A 27,500-nucleotide genomic window follows, 5' to 3' on the forward strand; every position below is an offset into this window, starting at 1 on the left:
ATCAACTTTTACCTTGAAAATCATTTTTTGTCCTGAAAATCAACTTTTACCTTGAAAATCATTTTTTTGTCTTGAAAATCACATTTTTCCTTGACAATCATTTTTTGTCTTGAAAATCAACTTTTATCTTGAAAATCATTTTTTTGTCTTGAAAATCAACTTTTTCCTTGAAAATCAACTCTTACCTTGAAAATCATTTTTTGTCTTGAAAATCATTTTTTGTCTTGAAAATAATTTTATGTATTGAAAATCAACTTTTACTTCGAAAACATTTTTTTTGTCTTGAGAATCAACTTTTACCTTGAAAATCATTTTTTGTGTTGAAAATCATTTTTTGTCTTGAAAATCATTTTATGTATTGAAAATCAACTTTTACTTTGAAAATAACGTTTTTGTCTTGAAAATCAACTTTTACCTTGAAAATCATTTTTTATCTTGAAAATCATTTTTTGTCTATAAAATTAACTTTTACCTTGAAAATCATTTTTTGTCTTGAAGATAATTGTTTGTCTTGAAAATCAACTTTTACCTTGAACATATTTTTTTTTTGTTTTGAAAATCATTTTATGTATTGAAAATCAACTTTTACTTTGAAAATAACGTTTTTGTCTTGAAAATCTACTTTTACCTTGAAAATCATTGTTTTTCTTGAAAATCATTTTTTGTCTTTAAAATGAAGTTTTAACTTGAAAATCATTTTTTTGTCTTGAAAATCTACTTTTTCCTTGAAAATCAACTTTTACCTTGAAAATAATTTTTTGTCTTAAAAATAATTTTATGTATTGAAAATGAACTTTTACTTTGAAAATTATTATTTTTTGTCTTGAAAATAAACTTTTACCTTGAAAATAATTTTTTCGTCTTGAAAATCAACTTTTATCTTGAAAATCATTTTTTTGTCTTGAAAATCAACGTTTTCCTTGCAAATCAACTTTTACCTTGAAAATATTTTTTTATTGTCTTGAAAATAATTTTATGTATTGAAAGTCAACTTTTACTTTGAAAATTATTATTTTTTGTCTTGAAAATCAACTTTTACCTTGAAAATCATTTTTTAAATTGTCTTTACGTTAATTAAAATGATAAAAGCAAGTAATACTGCATCTAATAATTGATATTAATCATGATTAATCTCAATAAAAAAGTGTGATTAATCTGATTAAAAGAATAATAATTTGACAGCACTACTATAAACATCTCGGTAATAATGAATGTATTTTATTTGTACAATCTGTCAAGACCAAAATTGGCCCCCGGTCCCTACATTGGACAACCCTGTTCCAAACAGCGCTAAGCTGGAGATCTTGAACGTGAACAAATATCGACAGTAACGATACCAAGTATAATAGCGGTATGAAGTCGATACTTAAAGTGATTAGATGAATATTTTTTATGATCACAACCTCGTTTTCTATGTTTGTTATTGTTTACAAAGTCAGGAAATAAGTCCTGCAGGACTTCAAGGGGTAGCAAACAAATGATTGAAATGAGAGCTGAGCCAGTAACCCAGCAGGCACAAGACATGGAAACAACTTGTTGAATTAGGTGCTGATGTCGGGCAACTCAAACATAACGTTGAAACAACATGCTTTTTGATGACGTTTAATCAATGTTGGCTTCTGACGTTGCTTTGACCTTTTAAATGTGGTCATTTCCCAACCAATATTCAACAACACAAATACAATGTTGAAACAACATGCTCTTTGACGACGTTTAATCAATGTTGGGTTTTGACGTTGAATTGACCATTGAAATTTAGTAATTTACCAATATTCTACAACACAAATACAACGTTGAAACAACATGCTTTTTGACGACGTTTAATCAATGTTGGGTTCTGACGTTGATTTGACCATTGTATTTTGATAATTTACCCCAAAATCCTCTACAACACAAATACAACGTTGAAACAACATGCTTTTTGACGACGTTTAATCATTGTTGGGTTCTGACGTTGATTTGACATTGAATTTTGGTCATTTTCCCAACCAATATTCTACAACATAAATACAACATTGAAACAACATGCTTTTTGACGACGTTTAATCGATTGTGTGTTCTGACGTTGATTTGACCATTGAAATTTGGTCATTTCCCAACCAATATTCTACAACACAAATACAACGTTGAAACAACATTCTTTTTGACGACGTTTAATTATTGTCGGGTTCTGACGTTGATTTGACCATTGAATTTTGATAATTTCCCCCAAAATCCTCTACAACACAAATACAACGTTGAAACAACATGCTTTTTGACGACGTTTAATCAATGTTGGGTTCTGACGTTGATTTGACCATTGAATTTTGGTCATTTCCCAACCAATATTCTACAACACAAATATAACGTTGAAACAACATGCTTTTTGACGACAACGTTTATTCAATGTCATGTTGTGACGTTGATTTGATCGTTCAAATTTGGTCATTTTCCTAACCAATATTCTACAACACAAATACAACGTTGAAACAACATGCTTTTTGACGACGTTTAATCAATGTTGGGTTTTGACGTTGATTTGAACATTGAAATTTGGTCATATACCAACCAATATTCTACAACACAAATACAACGTTGAAAAAACATTCTTTTTGACGACGTTTAATCAATGTTGGGTTCTGACATTGATTTGACATTGAATTTTGGTAATTTCCCAACCAATATTCTGCAACACAAATACAACGTTGAAACAACATGCTTTTTGACGACGTTTATTCAATGTCGGGTTGTGACATTGATTTGACCATTGAAATTTGGATTATTTCCCAACCAATATTCTACAACACAAATATAACGTTCAAACAACATTTTTGACAACGTTTAATTATTGTCGGGTTCTGACGTTTATTTGACCATTGAATTTTGGTCATTTCCCCAAAAATGCTATACAACACAAATACAATGTTGAAACAACATGCTTTTTGACGACGTTTAATCAATGTTGGGTTCTGATGTTGATTTGACCATTGAAATTTGGTAATTTCCTAACCAATATTCTACAACACAAATACAACGTTGAAACAACATGCTTTTTGATGATGTTTAATCAATGTTGGGTTCTGACGTTGATTTGAGATTGAATTTTGGTAATTTCCCAACCAATATTCTACAACACAAATATAACGTTGAAACAACGTTTTTGACAACGTTTAATTATTGTCGGGTTCTGACGTTGATTTGACCATTGAAATTTGGTCAATTCCCCAAAAATCCTCTACAACACGAATATAACATTGAAACAACATGCTTTTTGACGACGTTTAATCAATGTTGGGTTCTGACGTTGATTTGACCATTGAAATTTGGTCATTTTTCAGCCAATATTCTACAACACAAATCCATTGGAACAACGTGCTTTTTGACGACGTTTAATCAATGTCGGGTTCTGACATTGATTTGACCATTGAAAGGCCCCCTGAAATGAAATGTTCTTATTTAAACGGGGATAGCAGATCCATTCTATGTGTCATACTTGATCATTTTGCGATATTGCCATATTTTTGCTGAAAGGATTTAGTAGAGAACATCGACGATAAAGTTCGCAACTTTTGGTCGCTGATAAAAAAAAGCCTTGCCTGTACCGGAAGTAGCGTGACGTCACAGGTTGTGGAGCGCCTCACTTCTGCACATTGTTTACAATCATTCCCACCAGCAGCGGGAGCGATTCGGACCGAGAAAGCGACGATTACCCCATTAATTTGAGCCAGGATGAAATATTCGTGGATGAGGAAAATGAGAGTGAAGGATTATTTTGTGGCGTTGTTTCAAAGTTAGTTTTAAAGGACATCAATTCAACGTTGTATCAACGTTTTGTGCCCGCTGAGATAAGTTACGAGAGATTTTAGACGACATCTCGTATCCTTTTGTGTGTTGTTTGCATCTTCAAAGTCATCCCAGGTTTTCTAATCGACTCTTCCTGAAAAATTCATGTGTCACTTAACAGTGTTTTTGTGTCGGGTCTCTATTTAGAGAGCGCACACGGGTGCAACGTGCCGCCCGGCGGTGGATGTTTAATTGATGCGGCGAGCAAGAGAAGCGGCGCGGCGGCTTGTTGGGTCCAATTAAAAGTCAGCGGAAGACGAGGAGAGCGAAGACGACCACCGGCGAGGAGGCGGAGAACAATATGGCCGAGTGTGGCGCTCCATGCCAGGGCTGGCTTCTCCCCGCAGGTGAGGCCCGCAAGCCACTGTCAACAATCTGCTGAGGCCGGCCTGACGCCTCCAGGGGGGCCAGGGAGCAGGTGGTGATCTACAAGGTTGGCCTGGTCCAGGAAAAACTGCACTCGCAATATTGCCATATTTTACCAACCATACAACACCCGTGATGGATACACATATGTAAGGGGGGCATGACAAACACATATTAGGGGCATGATAAACACATAATGGGGCATGATACACATACATAGGGGGTATGTTTAACACATAGGGGGCATGATAAACACATAGAGGGCATGATAAACACATATAGGGGGAATGATAAACACATGGGGGTATGATAAACGTATATAGAGGGAATGATAAACATATAAGGGGGCATGATAAACACATATAGGGGCATAATAAACACATATGGGGGCATAAAAACACTGTATAAAGGGGGCATGATAAACAATATATAGGGGGGTTGATAAACAATATATAGGGGGCATGATAAACACATATAGGGGGGTTGATAAACACATATAGGGGGCATGATAATACCATATAGGGGTATGATAAACACATATAGGGGGCATGTTTAAAGGGGGCATGATAAACACATATAGGGGGTATGATAAACATAGATAGGGGGGGATAATAAACATAAAAGGGGGCATTATAAACACATATGGAGGCATGATAAACACATATAGGGGACATGATAAACACATATAGGGGGCATGTTTAAAGGGGGCATGATAAACAATATAAAGGGGGCTTAATAAACAATATATAGGGGGCATGATAAACACATATAGGGGAATGATAAACACATAAGGGGGCATGATAAACACATATGGGTGTATGATAAACACATATGGGGCATGACTTTTTTGATTTAGGGCTGTATAAATAAACATTGATTGATTGATTGATTGATTGATTGATTGATTGATAAACACATATGGGGGCATGATAAACATGTATAGGGGGCATGATAAACATATACAGGGGCATGATAAACACATAAGGGGGCATGATAAACATATATAGTGGGCATGATAATACCATATAGGGGTATGATAAACACATATAGGGGGCATGTTTAAAGGGGGCATGATAAACAATATATAGGGGGCATGATAAACACATATAGGGGAATGATAAACACATAAGGGGACATGATAAACACATATGGGGGTATGATAAACACATATGGGGCATGACTTTTGTGATTTAGGGCTATATAAATAAACATTGATTGATTGATTGATTGATAAACACATATGGGGCATGATAAACATATATAGGGGGCATGATAAACATATACAGGGGCATGATAAACACATATGGGGGCATGATAAACACATATAGGGAGCATGATAAAAATATACAGGGGGCATGATAAACACATATAGGGGGCTTAATAAACAATATATAGGGGGCATGATAATCACATATGGGGGCATGATAAACACATATAGGGAGCATGATAAAAATATACAGGGGGCATGATAAACACATATAGGGGGATTAATAAACAATATATATAGGGGGCATGATAAACACATATAGGGGGTATGATAAACATATATGGGGAAATGATAAACATATACGGGAGCATGAAAAACACTGCATAAAGGGGGCATGATAAACAATATAGGGGGCATAATAAACAATATATGGGTGGCATGATTAACACATATAATGGGCATGATAAACACATAAGGGGGCATGATAAACATATATAGGGGGCATGATAAACACATATGGGTGCAAGAAAAACACTGTATAAAGGGGGCATGATAAACAATATATAGGGGGCATGATAAACACATATAGGGGCATGATAATATGTAATCAAAGACAGGTAAACATATGTATATATATATATATATATATATATATATATATATATATATATATATATATATATATATATATATATATATATATATATATATATATATATATATATATATATATATATATATATATATATATATATATATATATATATATATATATATAAAATCTATTTTACACATTTTAGCATTTCCAGGATTTTTGTGAGTCATTTTTGTTGCAACCTGCCCTTTTGTGGAATTCGGATGGTTTTCTTGGAGGTATTTGAAACGTGGCGACATCAATAAAGCATTTTCTGCTTTGTAGCGTTTTTTTACTTGTTTAGGCGGCAGACTCATGCAGCACGTACTAAATATTAATGCGATAAAGTATGTTTTCATGTGAGTGCGAAACCTCTTCTAAGTGCCGAAGCACTTAGGTTACAACCGTGCTCAAACATGACCCCCTGCTGTGTTACCTGCACTATTATTTCTCCGAGCAATACACCACATGGCGGCGCTGTTATTGGATGTATTTACTTAAAAAAAAAAAAAAAAAATGTCACAAAGCTCCACAAAATACCCGCTGTAACTTTAGGTTGGTTGTTTGAATGATCGAGAAATTTGGTAGAATATGTTAGTGGTCTGACAAGCACGTGTGTGGAAAATTTGAGCAAAATCGGTTGAAAAACCTACCCATAATGCCATTGAAAGTCACGTTAAAAGGGTAAAATATGATTATATTTCTGACAAAAACGCCGCTGTTGGTGCTGTTGCTCAATTCCGCCAGACTTGAAAGTTCTCGCACAGCTCCTCACAACACATACGGTGACTCGTGCCGAATTTGGTGCGCGACTTTCAGGCACTGGCGAGAAAACTTGAGCGGTATCGGTTGGAAAAACAAGGCCGCCATCAAGCATTGACACATAGATGTTTACTTCAAGGGGGGGGGGGGGGGGGGGGGGCGTGAAAAATAAATGTTACCTGAGAAAAATGTAACTATGACCAAGTTCCAAACAGCACTTTTAATGCAGTGCTGTATGTGTGTGGGGGGCGTGAGGGGCAATAGCCTAATCGTGTAAATAAACATTCATGGGGGGGCGTGAAAAAAAAAAAGTTCCTTAGAAAAATGTTACTGTGAGCAAGTTCCAAACAGCACTATTAATGCAGTGCTATATGCATGGGGGAGGGGGAGCGTGAGGGGCAATAGCCTAATTGTGTAATTAACATTCATGGGGGGGGCGTGAACAAAAAAAATTGTTACTTAGAAAAATTAAACTGTGAGCAAGTTCCAAACAGCACCATTAATGCAGTGCTATATGTGTGGGGGAGCGTGAGAGGCAATAGCTTAATGTATATTTTGATACATACATTTACTCCAAGGGAGGGGGGGCGTGAAACAAATATTTCCTTTAGAAAAATGTAACTGTGACCAAGTTCCAAACAGCACCTTTAATGCAGTGCTGTATGTGTGTATGTGTGTGTGTGTGGGGGGGGGGGGGGGGGGTGAGAGGCAATAGCCTAATCATGTATATATTGACACATACAGATATATAAACATTTACTTCAAGGGGGGGCGTGAAAAAATATTTCCTTAGAAAAATGTAATTCTGAGCAAGTTCCAAACAGCACCTTTAATGCAGTGCTGTATGGGTGGGGGAGCGTGAGAGGCAATAGCTTAACGTATATTTTGATACATACATTTACTTCAAGGGAGTTTGGGGGGGAGTGAACACAAACATTTTCCTTAGAAAAATGTGACTGTGAGCAAGTTCCAAACAGCACCATTAATGCAGTGTTATATGTGTGGGGGAGCGTGAGAGGCAATAGCTTAACATATATTTTGATACATACATTTACTCCAAGGGGGTGGGGGGGCGTGAAAAAAATATTTCCCTTAGAAAAATGTAACTGTGACCAAGTTCCAAACAGCACCTTTAATGCAGTGCTGTATGTGTGTATGTGTGTGTGTGTGTGTGTGTGTGGGGGGGGGGGGGGGGGTGAGAGGCAATAGCCTAATCATGTATATATTGACACATACAGATAGATAAACATTTACTTCAAGGGGGGGCGTGAAAAAATATTCCTTTAAAAAAATGTGGGGGGGCGTGAGAGGCAATGGCATATATCTTGACACATACAAATAGATAAATATTTACTTAAAGGGGGGGGGGCGTGAAAAAAATATTTCCTTTGGAAAAATGTATCTGTGATCAAGTTCCAAACAGTACCTTTAATGCAGTGATATGTGCAGGGGGGGCGTGAGAGGCAATATATTAATAGCCTACATCCTGACAAAGACAAACATTGAAGAGGGGTGTGAAAAAAGGTTCCAGACAGCCACATTGATGCAGTGCTTCTTAAATAGTGGGGTGGCGCCGTGATTTTTTGTGGGGGGGGGGGGGGGTGAGAGGCAAGGGCGTATATCTTGACACATACAGATCAATTAATATTCAAGGGGGGAGTGAAAAAAATTAATCCTCTCAAAAAAAAGTAACTGTGAGCAAGTTCCAAACAGCACCTTTAATTAATGCAGTGCTATATGTGTGGGGGAGGGGGTGGGGGGGCGTGAGAGGCAATATCCTAATTGTGTATATCTTGACAAATACAGATAAATAAATATTCAAGGGGAGCGTGAAAAAAAAAATCCTTTATAAATTGTAACTGTGAGCTCATTCCAAACAGCCCCGTTAAAGCCTTTTAAATAGTGGGACCGGGGGGGGGGGGGGGGTGAGAGGCAAGGGCGTAATAGCATATTTAGTGTTAGTCAAGAACTATTTCGACATATAGAGACAACAAAATAGCATAAACTTGGGGACGGGAGGGGGGGCGTGAGAGGCAAGGGCGTAAAAGCATATTTAGTGTTAGTCAAGAACTATTTCGACATATAGAGACAACAAAATAGCATAAACTTGGGGACGGGAGGGGGGGCGTGAGAGGCAAGGGCGTAATAGCATATTTAGTGTTAGTCAAGAACTATTTCGACATATAGAGACAACAAAATAGCATAAACTTGGGGACATGGGGGGCGTGAGAGGCAAGGGCGTGATAGCATATTTAGTGTTAGTCAAGAACTATTTCGACATATAGAGACAACAAAATAGCATAAACTTGGGGACGGGGGGGCGTGAGAGGCAAGGGCGTAATAGCATATTTAGTGTTAGTCAAGAACTATTTCGACATATAGAGACAACAAAATAGCATAAACTTGGGGACGGGGGGGCGTGAGAGGCAAGGGCGTAATAGCATATTTAGTGTTAGTCAAGAACTATTTCGACATATAGAGACAACAAAATAGTATAAACTTGGGGACGGGGGGGGCGTGAGAGGCAAGGGCGTAATAGCATATTTAGTGTTAGTCAAGAACTATTTCGACATATAGAGACAACAAAATAGTATAAACTTGGGGACGGGGGGGGCGTGAGAGGCAAGGGCGTAATAGCATATTTAGTGTTAGTCAAGAACTATTTCGACATATAGAGACAACAAAATAGCATAAACTTGGGGACGGGAGGGGGGGCGTGAGAGGCAAGGGCGTAATAGCATATTTAGTGTTAGTCAAGAACTATTTCGACATATAGAGACAACAAAATAGCATAAACTTGGGGACGGGGGGGGGGCGTGAGAGGCAAGGGCGTAATAGCATATTTAGTGTTAGTCAAGAACTATTTCGACATATAGAGACAACAAAATAGCATAAACTTGGGGACGGGGGGGGGCGTGAGAGGCAAGGGCGTAATACCATATTTAGTGTTAGTCAAGAACTATTTCGACATATAGAGACAACAAAATAGCATAAACTTGGGGACGGGGGGCGTGAGAGGCAAGGGCGTAATAGCATGTTTAGTGTTAGTCAAGAACTATTTCGACATATAGAGACAACAAAATAGCATAAACTTGGGGATGGGAGGGGGCGTGAAAAAAATGTCCCCTAGGGGGGCGTGAGAGAAAAAAGCTGATAGAGAACCGGACAATAAATCACATGATGGTTCTTTTGCAAGTGCATTATGACGTGAACGTTGAGAACATTTTAATTACAACCTAAAACTTTTTTTGTTTGTTTTATCTCCCGCGACGGACCTGAGATCGTCACGCAGAGAGGCGGGGCTTAACAAGACGAGCGAGTGACACTCACCCTGCCAACCAGGATTGGATCGGGTCCAGAGAACTCCTCCAGCACAAACATTTGGTTCCAAACCCATCCTCTCTTGGCGCGGCTCAGCAGGCGCGGTCCTTCGCCGGGAACGCTCGCCGCCGCCGCCTGCTCCGGCCCCCCCAGGGGGGCGAGGGACACGCAGGGAAGGGAAGTAATCCACAGCAGCAGCAAGGACATCCACACGTCCGTCGGCATCTCCTCGGACCTGCGCCACATCCTCGCTTTTTATGTCGTCTGGCTTGTGTTTACGGTTTGATACCGGAGACGCTCTGGGATCGACGGCTCCTCCTCGGAAAGCCAAGGAAAAGGTAACGAGGGTCCGGGTTCACGGCGTGGTGAAGGTGAGCGGGCGGGCCTCCATGGCGGCTGGCGAGGCGTCCATTTGAGTGAGGTCTGAAAGAAGTGATGACAGCTTGTTAGGAGTGGGGGTGGGGGGAACTGTCACGTGCAGGTGGCTCCGTCCAAAACAACCAAACACAAGAAAAACATCAAAGAAGGAATAAAAACTCGCTCCTGGAAGAATATGTAAAAAAATAAAAAATATTACCCGACTATTACTCGCTAAACACTTGTGATTAAGGGCTATATAAATACAATTTGATGGATTTATTGATAGAGGACTCTAAATAAATTGCCAAGTCGGCATATTTAAAGCAGCAGTGTATGATAAATAATAAATAATAAATAATAAATAATAAATAATAAATAATAAATAACACCTCATGAGGTGAAACAACGTATTACTGACGAAACCTCTTTGGATTTTAACTGGAATTATTTTAGTTAACGAGCAAACATCTTGCCAACTTTTAGAAACTACATTTCATTCCTTTCATATTTTTTTTAAATATATAATGACCACTGCAGTGGACATTAGATTTTGATTTATTTCTTTTGTCAGACCCTAAAAGATTTAATGAAAAAAAAAAAAAGTTTTGAAAAACAAACGTCCACTACAGTGGATATTGTTTTTTTTAATTATTATTATTATATATATATATTATTTATATATATATTATTTTTTTTCCAGCATCAGTTTTTAATTTCTTTTGTCAGACTCACACATTTTATATATATATATATATATATATATATATATATATATATATATATATATATATATATATATATATATATATATATATATATATATATATATATATATATATATGTACATATATATTAACCAGTGTCCACTGCAGAGGACATTAGTTTTTGATTTATTCATTTTGTCAGACCCTAAAAGATTTAAAGATAAAAAAAATAAAAAAAGTTTCGAAATACAGACGTCCACTTCAGTGGACATTAGATTTTGATGTATTTCTTTTGTCAGACCCTAAAAGATTTAATGAAAAAAAAAATGTTTTGAAAAACAAACGTCCACTACAGTGGATATGGTTTTTTTTTAATTATTATTATTATTTAGGGCTATATAAATAAACATTGATTGATTGAGTGATTATTATTATTATTTTTTTTTTCCAGCATCAGTTTTTAATTTATTTTGTCACACGTTATATATATATATATATATATATATATATATATATATATATATATATATATATATATATATATATATATATATATATATATATATATATATATATATATATATATATATTAACCAGTGTCCACTATATATATTAACCAGTGTCCACTGCAGAGGACATTAGTTTTTGATTTATTCATTTTGTCAGACCCTAAAAGATTTAATTATAAAAAAAATTAAAAAAATAAAGTTTCCAAATACAGACGTCCATTTCAGTGGACATTTTTTTATTTTTATTTTTATTTTTTTTTTAAGCAGCGTCAGTTTTTCTTTTTTTTTTGTCAGACTTTTATATACATAAAAAAGTGTTTTCAAAACATTAGTTTTTGATCTATTTCTTTTGTCAGACCCTAAAAGATTTAATTTTTTTTTTTTTTTTGAAAAACAAACATCCACTTCAGTGGAGATTGTTTTTTTTGTTTTGTTTTTGTTTTTGTTTTTTTTCCAGCATCAGCTTTTAATTTATTTTGTCAGACTCATCCATGTTTTATATATATATAAAAACATGTTTTAGAAACTACATTTCATTCCTTTAATTATATATATATATATATATATATATATATATATATATATATATATATATATATATATATATATATATATATATATATATATATATATATATATATATATGAAAAAAATGTTTTGAAGAACAAATGTCCACTTCAGTGGACAATTTTTAGTTTTATTTTTTATTGTTTTACCAGCATCAGTTTTTCATTCATTTTGTCAGACTCATACATTAGTTTTGGTCTATTTATTTTATTAGACTTACAATTTTTTAATAAAAAAAATAGTTCATGTGTTGCAAAACACAAACGTCCACTGCAGTGGACATTTGTTTTGGGGCAATTTCAACAATTGTCCACTATAGCGGACGGTAATTTTTGGTCTATTTCTTTTGTCAGACTTACAAAGCTTTGTATAAAATGTGCCCCATTTTGCAAAACACAAATGTCCACTACAGAGGACATTTTTTTTTTTTGGGGGGGGGGGGCTATTTCAACCAGTGTCCACTACAGTGGACAATAGTTTGTGTTCTATTTATTTTGTCAGACTTACAAATGTTAATAAAAATAGTTCCTGTGTTGCAAAATAAAAATGTCCACTACGGGGGACATTTGTTTTGGGGCTATTTCAACCAGTGTCCACTACAGTGGACGAGAGTTTTTGGTATATTTCTTTTTGTCAGACTTACAAAGTTTGTATAAAATGTGCCCCATTTTGCTAAACACAAACGTCCACTACAGAGGACATTTTTTTGGGGGGGCTATTTCAACCAGTGTCCACTTCAGTGGACGATAGTTTTTGGTATATTTCTTTTTGTCAGACTTACAACGTTTGTATAAAATGTGCCCCATTTTGCAAAACACAATTGTCTACTACAGAGGACATTTTTTTTGGGGGGGGGCTATTTCAACCAGTGTCCACTACAGTGGACACCCCCACCCCAAAAACAAATTTCCTCTGTAGTGGACGTTTGTGTTTTGCAAAATGGGGCACATTTTATACAAACTTTGTAAGTCTGACAAAAAGAAATATACCAAAAACTATCGTCCACTGTAGTGGACACTGGTCGAAATAGCCCCAAAATAATTGTCCACTCAAGTGGACATTGGTTTTCAGGCTTTTTTCACCAGCGTCCACTGCAGTGGACATTAATTGTTTGTCTATTTATGTTGTCATACTCACAAAGTTTCCCGAACCTAAACACACACACACAAAAAAAAAATGTCCACCGCAGAGGACAATGACTTGTCCGGAGGATTTATAAACTTTAGACTACCAAAAAAATGTGCGGCGGCCTTAAAACGGACCCCCGGGGTGCACTTTGGACACCCCTCATCAAAGTGACACCAACGTGCAACCACAGGAAGTTGATTTATAAATAATTCTTATTGTTAATGAGGAACATACAGTATATGAATGATTGTTTTGGGTTCACTATTTGGCAAGTTAAAAGCGGGCAAACCTGAATGGCAGCTCACTATTTTGCAAGTGCCCTTCTTGTAGCAGTTTATTAGTTGTTTACACTAATTACTGACTGATAACTCCTCCCTCATGTGGTCCCAATGAAGGTTAAATCCGCAAAGATCCTTTCCAAGGTGAGATGCACACTCTGACATCCTTAGCCGGCGCCTGTCAGACTTTCATTTCACTTCCATTCGTCTCCTCATTCTTCCGATACGAGCACAACATGAAAACGTAACGTAAGTGTTTTTTTTTAATGGACGTCTGCGGGTGGGCGAAGACGAGCGTCCTTCCGCCGCGCAAAGTCGCTCTCACTTAGAAGTAATTAATCCCGGCGTCAAATGACTTGTTGTCGGCTCGCGGCATAATGGCGGCTATTAGACGCGCGAACTCCGACCACCGGTGTGTGTGTGTGTGCGTGTGTGTGTGTGTGTCACGGTCACCGCTTTGGGGAGTAACACACTTCTCTGGCAGCCATTCCACCTGCAGCCAAGTGCGACATCATCAAGCGTGGAGTGACCCGCGCGAGCAGCCTGACGGAGACGAATAACCGGGAGAGGAATGCGGAGAACGGGAGTTTTAGAAGATGGGGGTGGGGGGGGGGGGGGGGGGACTGATATATTGTTAACAAAAAAAAACGTACCTGGTAGCAACCCACATAATCACAAACTGCACACCGGGAATCGAACCCAGAACCTTCTCACTGTAAGGCACTAGCGCTAACCACTGCCCTGTCGCCAATACTAGTATCTGGAAAAAAAAAAAAAAACGCCTGTGTTTTCCGAGACATGAGGATTTTAACTTGAAATAATTTGTACAACCTTTGACTGGTCAACTCACAACACGCTGCTTTAAGTGAGCTGGTTAAAAAATAGCCTTAAACGCTCCGTATCTGTTAGAAGTTGCAGCACACTTTGCAATCAAGCACATGCGCATAACGCCGCAAAGCGTAAAAACCCTCGCCACGAGTTGTATACAAAGTTTGTATGAAATGTGCCCCGTTTTGCAAAACACAAACGTCCACTACGGATGACATTTTTTTGGGGGGGGGCTATTTCAACCAGTGTCCACTACAGTGGACGATAGTTTGTATTCTCTTTCTTTTGTCAGACGTACACATTTTTTATTGAAATATGTCCTGGTCTGCAAAATACAAACGCCCACTGCAGTGGACGTTTGTTTTGGGGCTATTTCAACCTGTGTCCACTACAGTGGACATTAGTTTTTGGTGTATTTATTTAATCAGACTTAAAATTTGTTTATTATGAAAATAGTTCCTGTGTTGCAAAACACAAACGTCCACTCCAGTGGACATTTGTTTTGGGGCAATTTCAACCAGTGTCCACTACAGTGGACGATAGTTTGGGGTCTATTTCTTTTGTCAGACTTACAAATGTTTAATAAAAAATAGTTCCTGTGTTGCAAAGCACAAACGTCCACTACAGGGGACATTTGTTTTGGGGCAATTTCAACCAGTGTTCACTACAGTGCACGATATTTTTTGTTCTATTTCCTTTTGTCAGACGTACAAAGTTTGTATAAAATGTGCCCCATTTTTCAAAACACAAACGTCCACTACAGAGGACATTTTTTGGGGAGGGGGGCTATTTCAACAAGTGTCCACTACAGTGGACATTAGTTTTTGGTGTATTTATTTTATCAGACTTACAATTTTTTTTATAAGAAAATAGTTTATGTGCTGCAAAACACAAATGTCCACTACAGTGGACATTTGTTTTGGGGCAATTTCAACCAGTGTCCACTACAGTGGACGATAGTTTGTGGTGTATTTCTTTTGTCAGACTTACAAAGTTTGAATACAAATAATTCCTGTGTTGCAAAATAAAAATGTCCACTACAGGGGACATTTGTTTTGGGGCAATTTCAACCTGTGTCCACTACATTGGACAATAGTTTGTGGTCTATTTCTTTTATCAGACTTACAATTTTTTTTATAAGAAAATAGTTTATGTGCTGCAAAACACAAACGTCCACTACAGTGGACATTTGTTTTGGGGCAATTTCAACCAGTGTCCACTACAGTGGACGATAGTTTGTGGTGTATTTCTTTTGTCAGACTTACAAAGTTTGAATACAAATAATTCCTGTGTTGCAAAATAAAAATGTCCACTACAGGGGACATTTGTTTTGGGGCAATTTCAACCTGTGTCCACTACAGTGGACAATAGTTTGTGGTCTATTTCTTTTGTCAGAATTACAAATGTTTAATAAAAAATAGTTCCTGTGTTGCAAAATAAAAATGTCCACTACAGGGGACATTTGTTTTGGGGCAATTTTAACCAGTGTCCACTACAGTGGACGATAGTTTGTGGTTTATTTCTTTTGTCAGACTTACAATGTTTGTATAAAAATAATTCCTGTGTTGCAAAATAAAAATGTCCACTACAGGGGACATTTGTTTTGGGGCAATTTCAACCTGTGTTCACTACAGTGAACAATAGTTTTTGGTGTATTTATTTTATCAGACTTACATTTTTTTTTTATAAGAAAATAGTTCCTGTGTTGCAAAACACAAACGTCCACTGCAGTGGACATTTGTTTTGGGGCAATTTCAACCAGTGTCCACTACAGTGGACGATAGTTTGTGGTGTATTTCTTTTGTCAGATTTACAAATGTTTAATAAAAATAGTTCCTGTGTCGCAAAATAAAAATGTCCGCTACAGGGGACATTTTTTTGGGGCTACTTAAACCAGTGTCCACTACAGGGGACGATAGTTTTTGGTCTTTTTATGTTGTCAGACTTAAAAAGCTTGAATAAAAATAGCCCCTTTGTTGCAAAACACCAACGTCCACTGCGGTGGACGTTAGCATTTGGTCTATTTCTTTTGACAGACTTACCAGGTCTGCATGAATTGTGGTCCATTTGGCAAAACACCAACGTCCACTACAGAGGGCATTTGTTTTGGGGCTATTTCAACCAGTGTCCACTACAGCGGACGATAGTTTTTGGTCTATTTATTTTTGTCAGGCTTACAACGTCTGTATAAAAAAATAGCCCCTGTGTTGCAAAACAAAAACGTCCACTCGAGTGGACATTTGTTTTCAGGCTTCTTCAACCGGCGTCCACTGCAGTGGACACTTTTTTGTTAAAAGTTGCAGCACACTTGAACACGCAGCGCGGTTTGTTTCCATGTCTTTTGCAATGAAGCACATGCGCATAACGCCGCAAAGTATGAAAACCCTCGCCACAAAAACACAATAAAAACACGTTGTTAGCCAAAATTTAACGAGCCTAATGCTTTAAAAAAAAAAACTGTAAATTTTAATGCACAATCTGCAAAATCTTTAAATTCGGACAAAATATTACCGTAAAGTATTTGCATGCTTGTGACATTACAGTATTTGTCCAATTTGTCTTTATTTTCACAGTAAAGTCATGTGTGTTCTACATAATAGAACCATAACAATTTAAGCTATCTCCTGTTTCTACTGCATTTACTCCTGTGATCAACCATTGTTGACTTTAAGTTGTTTTACTGTTCCCGGCAGACACAACACATTGATACAACGTTGATTATATGTCCTTTAAAACTGACTTTGAAACAACTTTGCCAAATAGTTGTATTTGTAAATCGAGACAACGTTAGATCCATGACCAAAGTTCAACGTTCAAATCGACGTCACAACATGTCATTGAACAAACGTCGTCAAAAAGCATGTTGTTTCAACCTTGTATTTGTGTTGTGGAATATTGGTTGGGAAAATGACCAAATTTCAATGGTCAAATCAACAACAAAACCCAACATTGATTAAACGTCGTTAACAAGCATGTTTTTCAACGTTGTATTTGTGTTGTAGAATATTGGTTGGGAAATTACCACATTTTAATGATCAAATCAACGTCAGAACCCAACATTGATTAAACGTTGTCAAAAAGCATGTTGTTTCAACGTTGTATTTGTGTTGTAGAATAGTGGTTGGGAAATGACCAAAAATTCGAAGGTCAAATCAACGTCAGAACCCAACATTGATTAAATGTTGTCAAAAAGCATGTTGTTTCAACGTTGTATTTGTGTTGTAGAATATTGGTTGGGAAATGACCAAATATCTTTGGTCACATCAATGACAAAACCCAACGTTGATTAAACGTCAAGAAAAAGCAAATTTTTTCCACGTTGTGTTTGTGTTGTTGAATATTGGTCCTGAAATGACCAAATTCAATGATCAAATCAACAACAAAACCCAACATTGATTAAACATCATTAACAAGCATATGTGTTCAACGTTGTATTTGTGTTGTAGAATATTGGTTGGGGAAATTACCAACATTTCAATGGTCAAATCAACGTCAGAACCCAACATTGAATAAACGTTGTCAAAAAGCAGGTTGTTTCAACGTTGTATTTGTGTTGTAGAATATTGGTTGGGAAATGACCATAAATCAATGGTCAAATCAACGTCAGAACCTGACATTGAATTAACGTTGACAAAAAGCATGTTTTTTCAACGTTGTATTTGTGTTGTAGAATATTGGTTGGGAAATGACCAAAAATTAAATGATCAAATCAATGTCAGAACCCAACATTGATTAAATGTTGTCAAAAAGCATGTTGTTTCAATGTTGTATTTGTGTTGTAAAATATTGTTTGAGAAATTACTAAATTTCAATTGTCACTTCAACGTCAGAACCTGACATTGAATTAACGTTGGCAAAAAGCATATTTGTTCAACGTTGTATTTGTGTTGTAGAATATTGGTTGGGAAATAACCAAAGTTTCGATGGTTGAATCAACGTCAGAACCCGACATTGATTAAATGTTATCAAAAAGCATGTTGTTTCAACGTTGTATTTGTGTTGTGGAATCTTGGTTGGGAAATGACCACATTTCAATGATCAAATCAACGTCAGAACCCAACATTGAATAAACGTTGTCAAAAAGCATGTTGTGTCAACGTTGTATTTATGTTGTAGAATATTGGTTGGGAAATTAACTAAATTCAATGGTCACATCAATGACAAAACCCAACATTGATTAAACGTCATTAAAATGCATATTTTTTCCACGTTGCGTTTGTGTTGTTGAATATTGGTCGTGAAATGACCACATTTCAATGATCAAATCCACGTCAGAACCCAACCCATTAAACGTCATTGACAAGAATATTTTTCAACGTTATATTTGTGTTGTAGAATATTGCTTGAGAAATGACCAAATTTCAATTTTCACTTCAACGTCACGACCTAACATTGAATTATCGTTGACAAAAAGCATATTTTTTCAACGTTGTATTTGTGTTGTGGAATATTGGTTGGGAAATAACCAACATTTCTATGGTTGAATCAACGTCAGAACCCAACATTGAATAAACGTTGTCAAAAAGCATGTTGCTTCAACATTATATTTGTGTTGTGGAATCTTGGTTGGGAAATGACCACATTTCAATGATTAAATCAACGTCAGAACCCAAAATTGAATAAACGTTGTCAAAAAGCATGTTGTTTCAATGTTGTATTTGTGTTGTAGAATATTGGTTGGGAAAGGACCAAATTTGAATGGTCGAATCAACTTTAAAACCCAACATGGAATTAACGTTGTCAAAAAGCATGTTGTTTCAACGTTGTATTTGTGTTGTAAAATTTTGTTTGAGACATGACCTGTCACGATCGGGGGGTCGCAGCTTGCTGCGCGGTTGTTCTCCCAATGCAAAGGAACGGCTCCGGACGAAGGCGTAAGGTAGGAAGTGATTTATTTATCATAAATCATCCAATAAACAAAAACAACAGGGATGCGTGCAGAGCGCACGGGAAGTTAAGGAACTATTACTTAGCATAGGCAAAAGACAAGGAACACTAGAACTCAAAAACTCACGTGACAAGTGCATGGAGCAAACACAATGAGAGCAGGACGAGTGACTGGCAAAGGCAACTTAAATAATGCCTCTGATTAGCGCTCGGGAAGCAGGTGAGCGGGCGAGCACTAATCAGAGACAGGTGCACACAAAGAGTGACCATGACAACCAAAACAAACTCACAGGAGCACAACAAATAACAAAAGGAGTCCAAAATTAACAGAAAACACAAAAACATGATCCGGACCATGGATCATGACAGTACCCCCTCCTCAAGGACAGATACAAGATGTCCATATGAAAACAAAAACAAAAAACAAGCAGGGTCAAAAGTCACGGGCGGGCGGAGGGAGGACTTGGAGGTGGGTCGCCAGGCCAAGTGTCCCCGAATCCACCGAGGCAAAGTCAAGTGGCGGCGGCGAGTGGAACGCCGCTGCAGCAAGCGAGGCGGGCGACCAGGGAATGGCCACATTCGTGGCCGACGGGGAGGTGGGCGCACTTGGCGAGGCGGACGACCAGGGAGCGGCCACATCCGTGGTCGACGAGGAGGTGGGCGTGTCGGCGCCGTCATGGCAGGCGTGGCAGCAGGCACCGGCGCCGTCATGGCAGGCGTGGCAGCAGGCACCGGCGGCGAGGCAGGCGTGGCAGCATGCACCGGCGGCGAGTCAGGCGTGGTTGCAGGTACCACTGGCGAGTCTGGTGTGATTGCAGGTACCACCGGCGTCTGGCGTGGTGCAGGTGCAGGCGTCTGCCGAGGAGCAGGTGCAGGCGTCTGCCGAGGAGCAGGCGCAGGCGTCTGCCGAGGAGCAGGCGCAGGCGTCTGCCGAGGTGCAGGCGTCTGCCGAGGAGCAGGTGCAGGCGTCTGGCGAGGAGCAGGTGCAGGCGTCTGGCGAGGAGCAGGTGCAGGCGTCTGGCGAGGAGCAGGTGCAGGCGTCTGGCGAGGAGCAGGTGCAGGCGTCTGCCGAGGAGCAGGTGCAGGCGTCTGCCGAGGAGCAGGTGCAGGCGTCAGCCGAGGAGGAGGTGCAGGCGTCAGCCGAGGAGCAGGTGCAGGCGTCTGGCGAGGAGCAGGTGCAGGCGTCTGGCGAGGAGCAGGTGCAGGCGTCTGGCGAGGAGCAGGTGCAGGCGTCTGCCGAGGAGCAGGTGCAGGCGTCTGCCGAGGAGCAGGTACGGGTGCCAGCCGAGGAGCAGGTACAGGAACTGGAGATGGTGGCGTCTGCAGGCCCACCGGAGATGCTGGCGGCTTCTGCAGGCCCACCGGAGATGCTGGTGGCGTCTGCAGGCCCACCGGAGATGCTGGTGGTGTCTGCAGGCCCACCGGAGGTGCTGGTGGCGTCTGCAGGCCCACCCGGGCTGAGGTTAGCCATGAGCATGGCAGAGGTGGTCTCGCTGGGGGTTGCGGCTTGGCATGCCGACGGACTGGTGGTGGAGGACGGGCTGGAGGTTGCGGCTTGGCAGGCCGAAAGACTGGTGGTGGCGGCCGGGATGGAGGTTGCTGCCTGGCTGGGCGCAGCCGAGCAGCCCCACCAGCACAGCTCCCGGCCCCAGCCCCCCCCTCAAGGGGCGGATACCAGACGCGCTGCTTGCGGTCTGGAACAGTCTTTACGGGTGGGTGGCGGGAAGTCAGGAGGGGGGCAAAATCCTCCCCTCTAAATTGTCCAAAATGTCTTTTCCCACCCCCCACCTGAGGTATTTTGGGAGGATGAGAGGAAAAAGTCACTGACGTGGGCGGGGCTAGAGTCCTAGGGGGCGGAGCTTGGCACTCAGAAGGAGACTGTGGCTGACATCTAAATTTCAAAAGAATGTCCTGACAAGGTATAATTTTAGAATTAAAGTCTTTAGGAGGTTGTTGACGCAAAGAGACAGAATTCAGAAAAAAAAAATTCTGGGCCATGACGTCATCAGCCGTGGACGGAGTGACGTCATCGGGGGAAGGATACTGGGCTGCCTGCAACTTGCTTCGGTCCGGGGGAGGAGCTTGCGGGAGTGACGCGTTCTGACGGCGAGGCGAAGCCCTTCTGGACGGCTTCCGCCTTTGCCTGCGCGTCCGGTACTGCTGTGTAGCGGCGATGTCTTCGGACCAGAGGGAGTCGATGGGGATCAGGGAGCCTCCAGGTCCCCACATAAGGTTCGACCTCTCCTCCGTCGAATAGCGAAGCGTCTCCACTTCCATCGCTCGCAACACCATGCGCGTACCTTCATCCATCTCCCTCTGGTCCGTTTGCGGGAGAACGGATGCTGCTCTCATTCTGTCACGATCGGGGGGTCGCAGCTTGCTGCGCGGTTGTTCTCCCAATGCAAAGGAACGGCTCCGGACGAAGGCGTAAGGTAGGAAGTGATTTATTTATCATAAATCATCCAATAAACAAAAACAACAGGGATGCGTGCAGAGCGCACGGGAAGTTAAGGAACTTATTACTTAGCATAGGCAAAAGACAAGGAACACTAGAACTCAAAAACTCACGTGACAAGTGCATGGAGCAAACACAATGAGAGCAGGACGAGTGACTGGCAAAGGCAACTTAAATAATGCCTCTGATTAGCGCTCGGGAAGCAGGTGAGCGGGCGAGCACTAATCAGAGACAGGTGCACACAAAGAGTGACCATGACAACCAAAACAAACTCACAGGAGCACAACAAATAACAAAAGGAGTCCAAAATTAACAGAAAACACAAAAACATGATCCGGACCATGGATCATGACATGACCAAATTTCAATTGTCACTTCAACGTCACAACCTGACATTGAATTAACGTTGACAAAAAGCATATTTTTTCAACGTTGTATTTGTGTTGTGGAATAGTGGTTGGGATATAACTAAAAGTTCATTGGTTGAATCAACATCAGAACCTGACATTGAATAAACGTTATCAAAAAGCATGTTGTTTCAACGTTATATTTGTGTTGTGGAATATTGGTTAAGAAATGACCAAATTTTAATGATCAAATCAACGTCAGAACCCAACATTGATTAAACGTTGTCAAAAAGCATGTTGTTTCAACGTTGTATTTGTGTTGTAGAATATTGGTTGGGAAATAACCCAAATTTCTATGGTCGAATTATTGTCAGAACCTGACATTGAATAAACGTTGTCAAAAACCATGTTATTTGTGTTGTGGAATATTGGTTGGGATAGACCAAATTTCAATGATCAAATCAACATCAGAACCCAACATTGAATAAACGTTGTCAAAAAGCATGTTGTTTCAATGTTGTATTTGTGTTGTGGAATATTGGTTGGGAAATGACCAAATTTCAATGGTCAAATCAACGTCAGAACCCGACATTGATTAAACGTTATCAAAAAGCATGTTGTTTCAATGTTATACTTGTGTTGTCAAATATTAGTTGTAAAATAAGCACATTTCAATGGTCAAATCAACGTCACAACCTGACATTGATTAAACGTCGCGAAAACACATGTTGTTTCAACGTTGTATTTGTGTTGTAGAATATCCGTTGTAAAATAAGCACATTTCAATGGTCAAATCAACGTCAGAACCCAACATTGATTAAACGTTGTGCAAAAGCATGTTGTTTCAACGTTGTATTTGTGTTGTAGAATATCGGTTGTAAAATGACCACATTTCAATGGTCAAATCAACGTCAGAACCCAACATTGTATTAACGCTGACAAAAAGCATGTTGTTTCAACGTTGTATTTGTGTTGTAGAATATTGGTTAAAAAATGACCAAATTCCAACGATCGCATCAACCTTAAAACCCGACATTGATTCAACATTGTCAAAAAGCACGTTGTTTCAACGTCATGTTTGAGTTGCACAATGTCAGGACCTGACTCAACACGTTCTCAACGTTGTTTCAATGTCTTGCACCTGCTGGGTTGCTGTCTAACAATTGCTTGCCTTGGTTTTCAGGGTCATTTCTTCCAGTGTGGAGGGCAGTGAGGCGAGTACCAGGAATGTGTTGAGGGATGCGGGAGGGATGGAAGATGCCGGCAAACACTGGGGATGCGAGGATGGAGGCGGGGTGTTGGGACTGGGAATGGGTTGCCAGACATTGGGAACATAGTCCGCTGATGGATTTAGGACACTGGGATGGATGCGGCACGCTTGGGATGGGTTCCAAGATGGAGGTGAGATTTGGGGAATGAGTAAACAATCTGCAAGAAGGGTGAGAAAAAGGAGATGGATGTGGAATAGAGGGGTTACTAGGGGGTGCTCAAAAATGACCAATAACATCCGAAATATATACACTGAGTCTAATTCAATTCATCATTTTAAAAAATGTTTGCTTGTATTTTCTCCCCTTTTTGAAAAACAAAATAAATGATTTTTTAAACCATTTAAGAATCATTACAAATATTGATCGATTTTTTTTTTTTTTTTTTTTTTTTTGACACCCCTAATATTTATAAAGCACTTTTGATTTGTCTCCCTTTTTTTAAAAACAAAATAAATTATATTTATTAGGGCACAATATGACTCGATTTGATTTGATTCTTGTGGGTAATGATTCGATTCAGAATCGATTCTTGTTTCAAATTCAATACTTTGTTTAGTAACATTGGGTGTCAGTTCTGTGATTAACTAAATTCCTCCATGAAATAGACAAACAGCTCTGATACATTTGTGTATTACTTGTTGGAAACCTGGTTTTGTTTAATAAAATACTACCCAAACATTTAATAAAGTCAAATACAAATACGGCAACAAGGGAAGTGTCCAATACTTCTTTATGAGCATCTATCATCTACATCAAAAATATGATTTGTCTGAGTGGCTGGACAGGACAGATTGAATTTTTATTTTTATATTTATTTGTGTTTTATTTATTTTTTAAATCATTTAAGAATCATTACAAATATTGATCGATTTTTTATTTTTATTTTTTTTTAACACCCCTAATATTTATAAAGCACTTTTGATTTGTCTCCCTTCTTTTTAAAAACAAAATAAATTATATTTATTAGGGCACAATATGACTCGATCTGATTTGATTCTTGTGGGTAATGAGTCGATTCAGAATCGATTCTTGTTTCAAATTCAATACTTTGTTTAGTAACATTGGGTGTCAGTTCTATGATTAACTAAATTCCTCCATGAAATAGACAAACAGCTCTGATACATTTGTGTATTACTTGTTAGAAACCTGGTTTTGTTTAATAAAATACTACCCAAACATTTAATAAAGTCAAATACAAATACGGCAACAAGGGAAGTGTCCAATACTTCTTTATGAGCATCTATCATCTACATCAAAAATATGATTTGTTTGAAAGGCTGGACAGGACAGATTGAATTTTTATTTTTATATTTATTTGTGTTTTATTTATTTTTTAAATCATTTAAGAATCATTACAAATATTGATCGATTTTTTATTTATTTATTTATTTATTTATTTATTTTTTTGACACCCCTAATATTTATAAAGCACTTTTGATTTTTCTCCTCTTTTTTAAAAACAAAATAAATGATAATTATTAGGGCACAATATGACTCGATTTGATTGGATTATTGTGGGTAACGATTCGATTCAGAATCGATTCCTGTTTCAAAATCAATACTTTGTTTAATAACATTGGGTGTCAGTTCTATGATTAACTAATTTACTCCATGAAATAGACAAACAGCTCTGATACATTTGTATATTACTTGTTAGAAACCTGGTTTTGTTTAATAAAATATTAACCAAACATTTAATAAAGTCAAATACAAATACGGCAACAAGGGAAGTGTCCAATACTTCTTTATGAGCATTTTTGATCTACATCAAAAATATGATTTGTTTGAAAGGCTGGACAGGACAGATTGAATTTTTATTTTTATATTTATTTTTGTTTTATTTATTTTTTAAATCATTTAAGAATCATTACAAATATTGATCGATTTTTTTTATTTTTATTTTTTATTTTTTTGAATTATTTTTTTTTTGACACCCCTAATATTTTGTTTTTTCTCCTCTTTTTTAAAAACAAAATAAATGATAATTATTAGGGCACCATATGACTCGATTTGATTTGATTCTTGTGGGTAACGATTCGATTCAGAATCGATTCTTGGTTCAAAATCAATACTTTTTTTAATAACATTGGGTGGCATTTTCTATGATTAACTACATTCCTCCATGAAATAGACAAACAGCTCTGATACATTTGTATATTACTTTTTAGAAACCTGGTTTTGTTTAATAAAATATTAACCAAATATTTAAAAAAGTCAAATACAAATACGGCAACAAGGGAAGTGTCCAACACTTCTTTATGAGCATCTATCATCTACATCAAAAATGTGATTTGTCTGAGTGGCTGGACAGGACAGATTGAAAAAAAAAAAAAATTAAAAATAAAATAAAATATATAAATATGTTTTTAAACTTTTTAAATCAATTAAGAATCATTACAAATAATTATCGATTTTTTTTTGACACCCCTAATATTTATAAAGCACTTTTTCACAAATGTCTCAGAGCGCTCGGCCAGGAGAAAACCCACCATCGCAGCCTCATCCGTGCCAGTTCGGGTGGCGTTAGGAGCCAGGTGGGTGATATGCCTTGCCCGAGGACACCGCGGCATTGACCAGGAATGTGGAACAACAAAAAGGAGGTTTTGTACCACACGGAATCGAATCGTCACCCCGAGAATCGAATCGTAAAGTGAATCCTATTGAAAAAAAAACATTATATATATACATTTAGGCTATACGTTTACACCAGTGTAAAAAAATGCCTTGCCCAAGGACACAACGGCATGGCGTAAGCTGGATTTCAACCAGGATGCGAGTCGCCGGGATTTTTGGGCAACGAGTCACTTATGAATGCGGATCACATGGCGACCGATGCGGGACTGAGGATGCTGCAGGGGAATAGAAGCGGGATGGAGGACACTGGGAAGGATGGGATGCAAAAGATGCGCGTTGGGGGACACTGGGGAGAGTTCAAAGTCGGGGGATGGAAGAAAATGGGCTTTGGGAGATGTTGGATGTGAGGAAAGGATACAGGTGATGGCGGGAGGGATACAGGTGATGGATGCGGGATGCGAGGGAAGGGATACAGGTGATGGATGCGGGATGCGAGGCGAGGATACAGGATGCGAGGGAGGATACAGGTGATGGATGCGGGATGCGAGGGAAGATACAGGTGATGGATGCAGGATGCTACTTTTGACGGGGACAGGATTTTGGGAAGGAGTGAAAGGCGCTATTGATGGTTGGATGACAGCAGGGAGGATACTGATTGGACGGAGGATGCGTGCGGAATACTAAATATTTGAAGAATGATGAGAAGAAGAAGCTAATAAAAGGTGAGTGAGCTTCATTTTGTTCCATCTTGGAGTTGGTGCACTTTCAGCACCGCGCAGACTGGACAGCTCCCCCCCGGGTTTGTCAGCGAACCGAAACCTCGTTGGCATTTGGAGCTTTTTTGACCTTTACCTGCCGAAATTTCCAGCACAAATCCACCACAGCGAAGTTGAAACCAACTGGGTTTGTTCAAAAAACGGCGACGCGGCGTTCGGCGCGCACGCTGTGAGCGTGACGTGAAGTTTCGCGGCGCTCCGCTCCTCTTTTCACCCCCGCCGCCGCCGCCGGCGCTCCGAGCAGCAGGTGCACTTTGCGCACAGCGGGACGACACGACGGACTGAAGTTGGACACAAAATGACGGTCGATGTCAAGATGCCGGTACTTACTAGAGGGACCTTCTTGTCCTCCGCTGCGGCATTTCGCGTCCCCTCTTTATTGAGGGAAGAAAAAGAAAGAAAAAAAACAACAAGTCCAGTGCGCCCAAGGTTGAAGAAATGTAAAAAATAAATAAAAAAAAGGCACCACCTACTCCTCCTCCTCCTTCCGTCCGTCCCCCAAACAAAAAATATGGAAGAGTGTGCGGAAAATCCTCTCTCTCGTCGCGGAGGAGCTCCCAGTTGAGCTCCGACAGGCTGGCTGGCCGGATGGAGGAGTGAGGAAGAGGGTGGAGGAGTGAGGAAGAGGAGGTGGGAGAGAGCTAAAGAGAGAGAGAGAGAGAGAGAGAGAGAGAGAGAGAGAGAGAGAGAGAGAGAGAGAGAGA

The 27,500-nt window shown here is 39.0% G+C and overlaps 1 protein-coding gene across 2 annotated transcripts in view; it reads right to left on the reverse strand.

Annotated features, from left to right (window-relative positions):
• cdh8 (cadherin 8) overlaps positions 1-27,367 on the reverse strand; it is a 465,099-nt gene extending 437,732 nt beyond the window's left edge. Inside the window, exons 1-2 of one of the 2 annotated variants that reach the window (XM_062020585.1) lie at positions 27,127-27,367; positions 10,122-10,535 (exon numbers count right to left, since the gene is read on the reverse strand). In XM_062020585.1, coding sequence (XP_061876569.1) covers positions 10,122-10,358 — 237 coding nt within the window. In that variant the 5' untranslated portion in view covers positions 10,359-10,535; positions 27,127-27,367. The remainder of the gene's footprint in view (positions 1-10,121; positions 10,536-27,126) is intronic. The other variant, XM_062020584.1, reaches the window with a different exon arrangement.
• Positions 27,368-27,500: the final 133 nt, after the last annotated feature.

Source organism: Entelurus aequoreus, linkage group LG02, assembly GCF_033978785.1.
Source record: "Entelurus aequoreus isolate RoL-2023_Sb linkage group LG02, RoL_Eaeq_v1.1, whole genome shotgun sequence".
Taxonomy (NCBI): Eukaryota; Metazoa; Chordata; class Actinopteri; order Syngnathiformes; family Syngnathidae; genus Entelurus; species Entelurus aequoreus.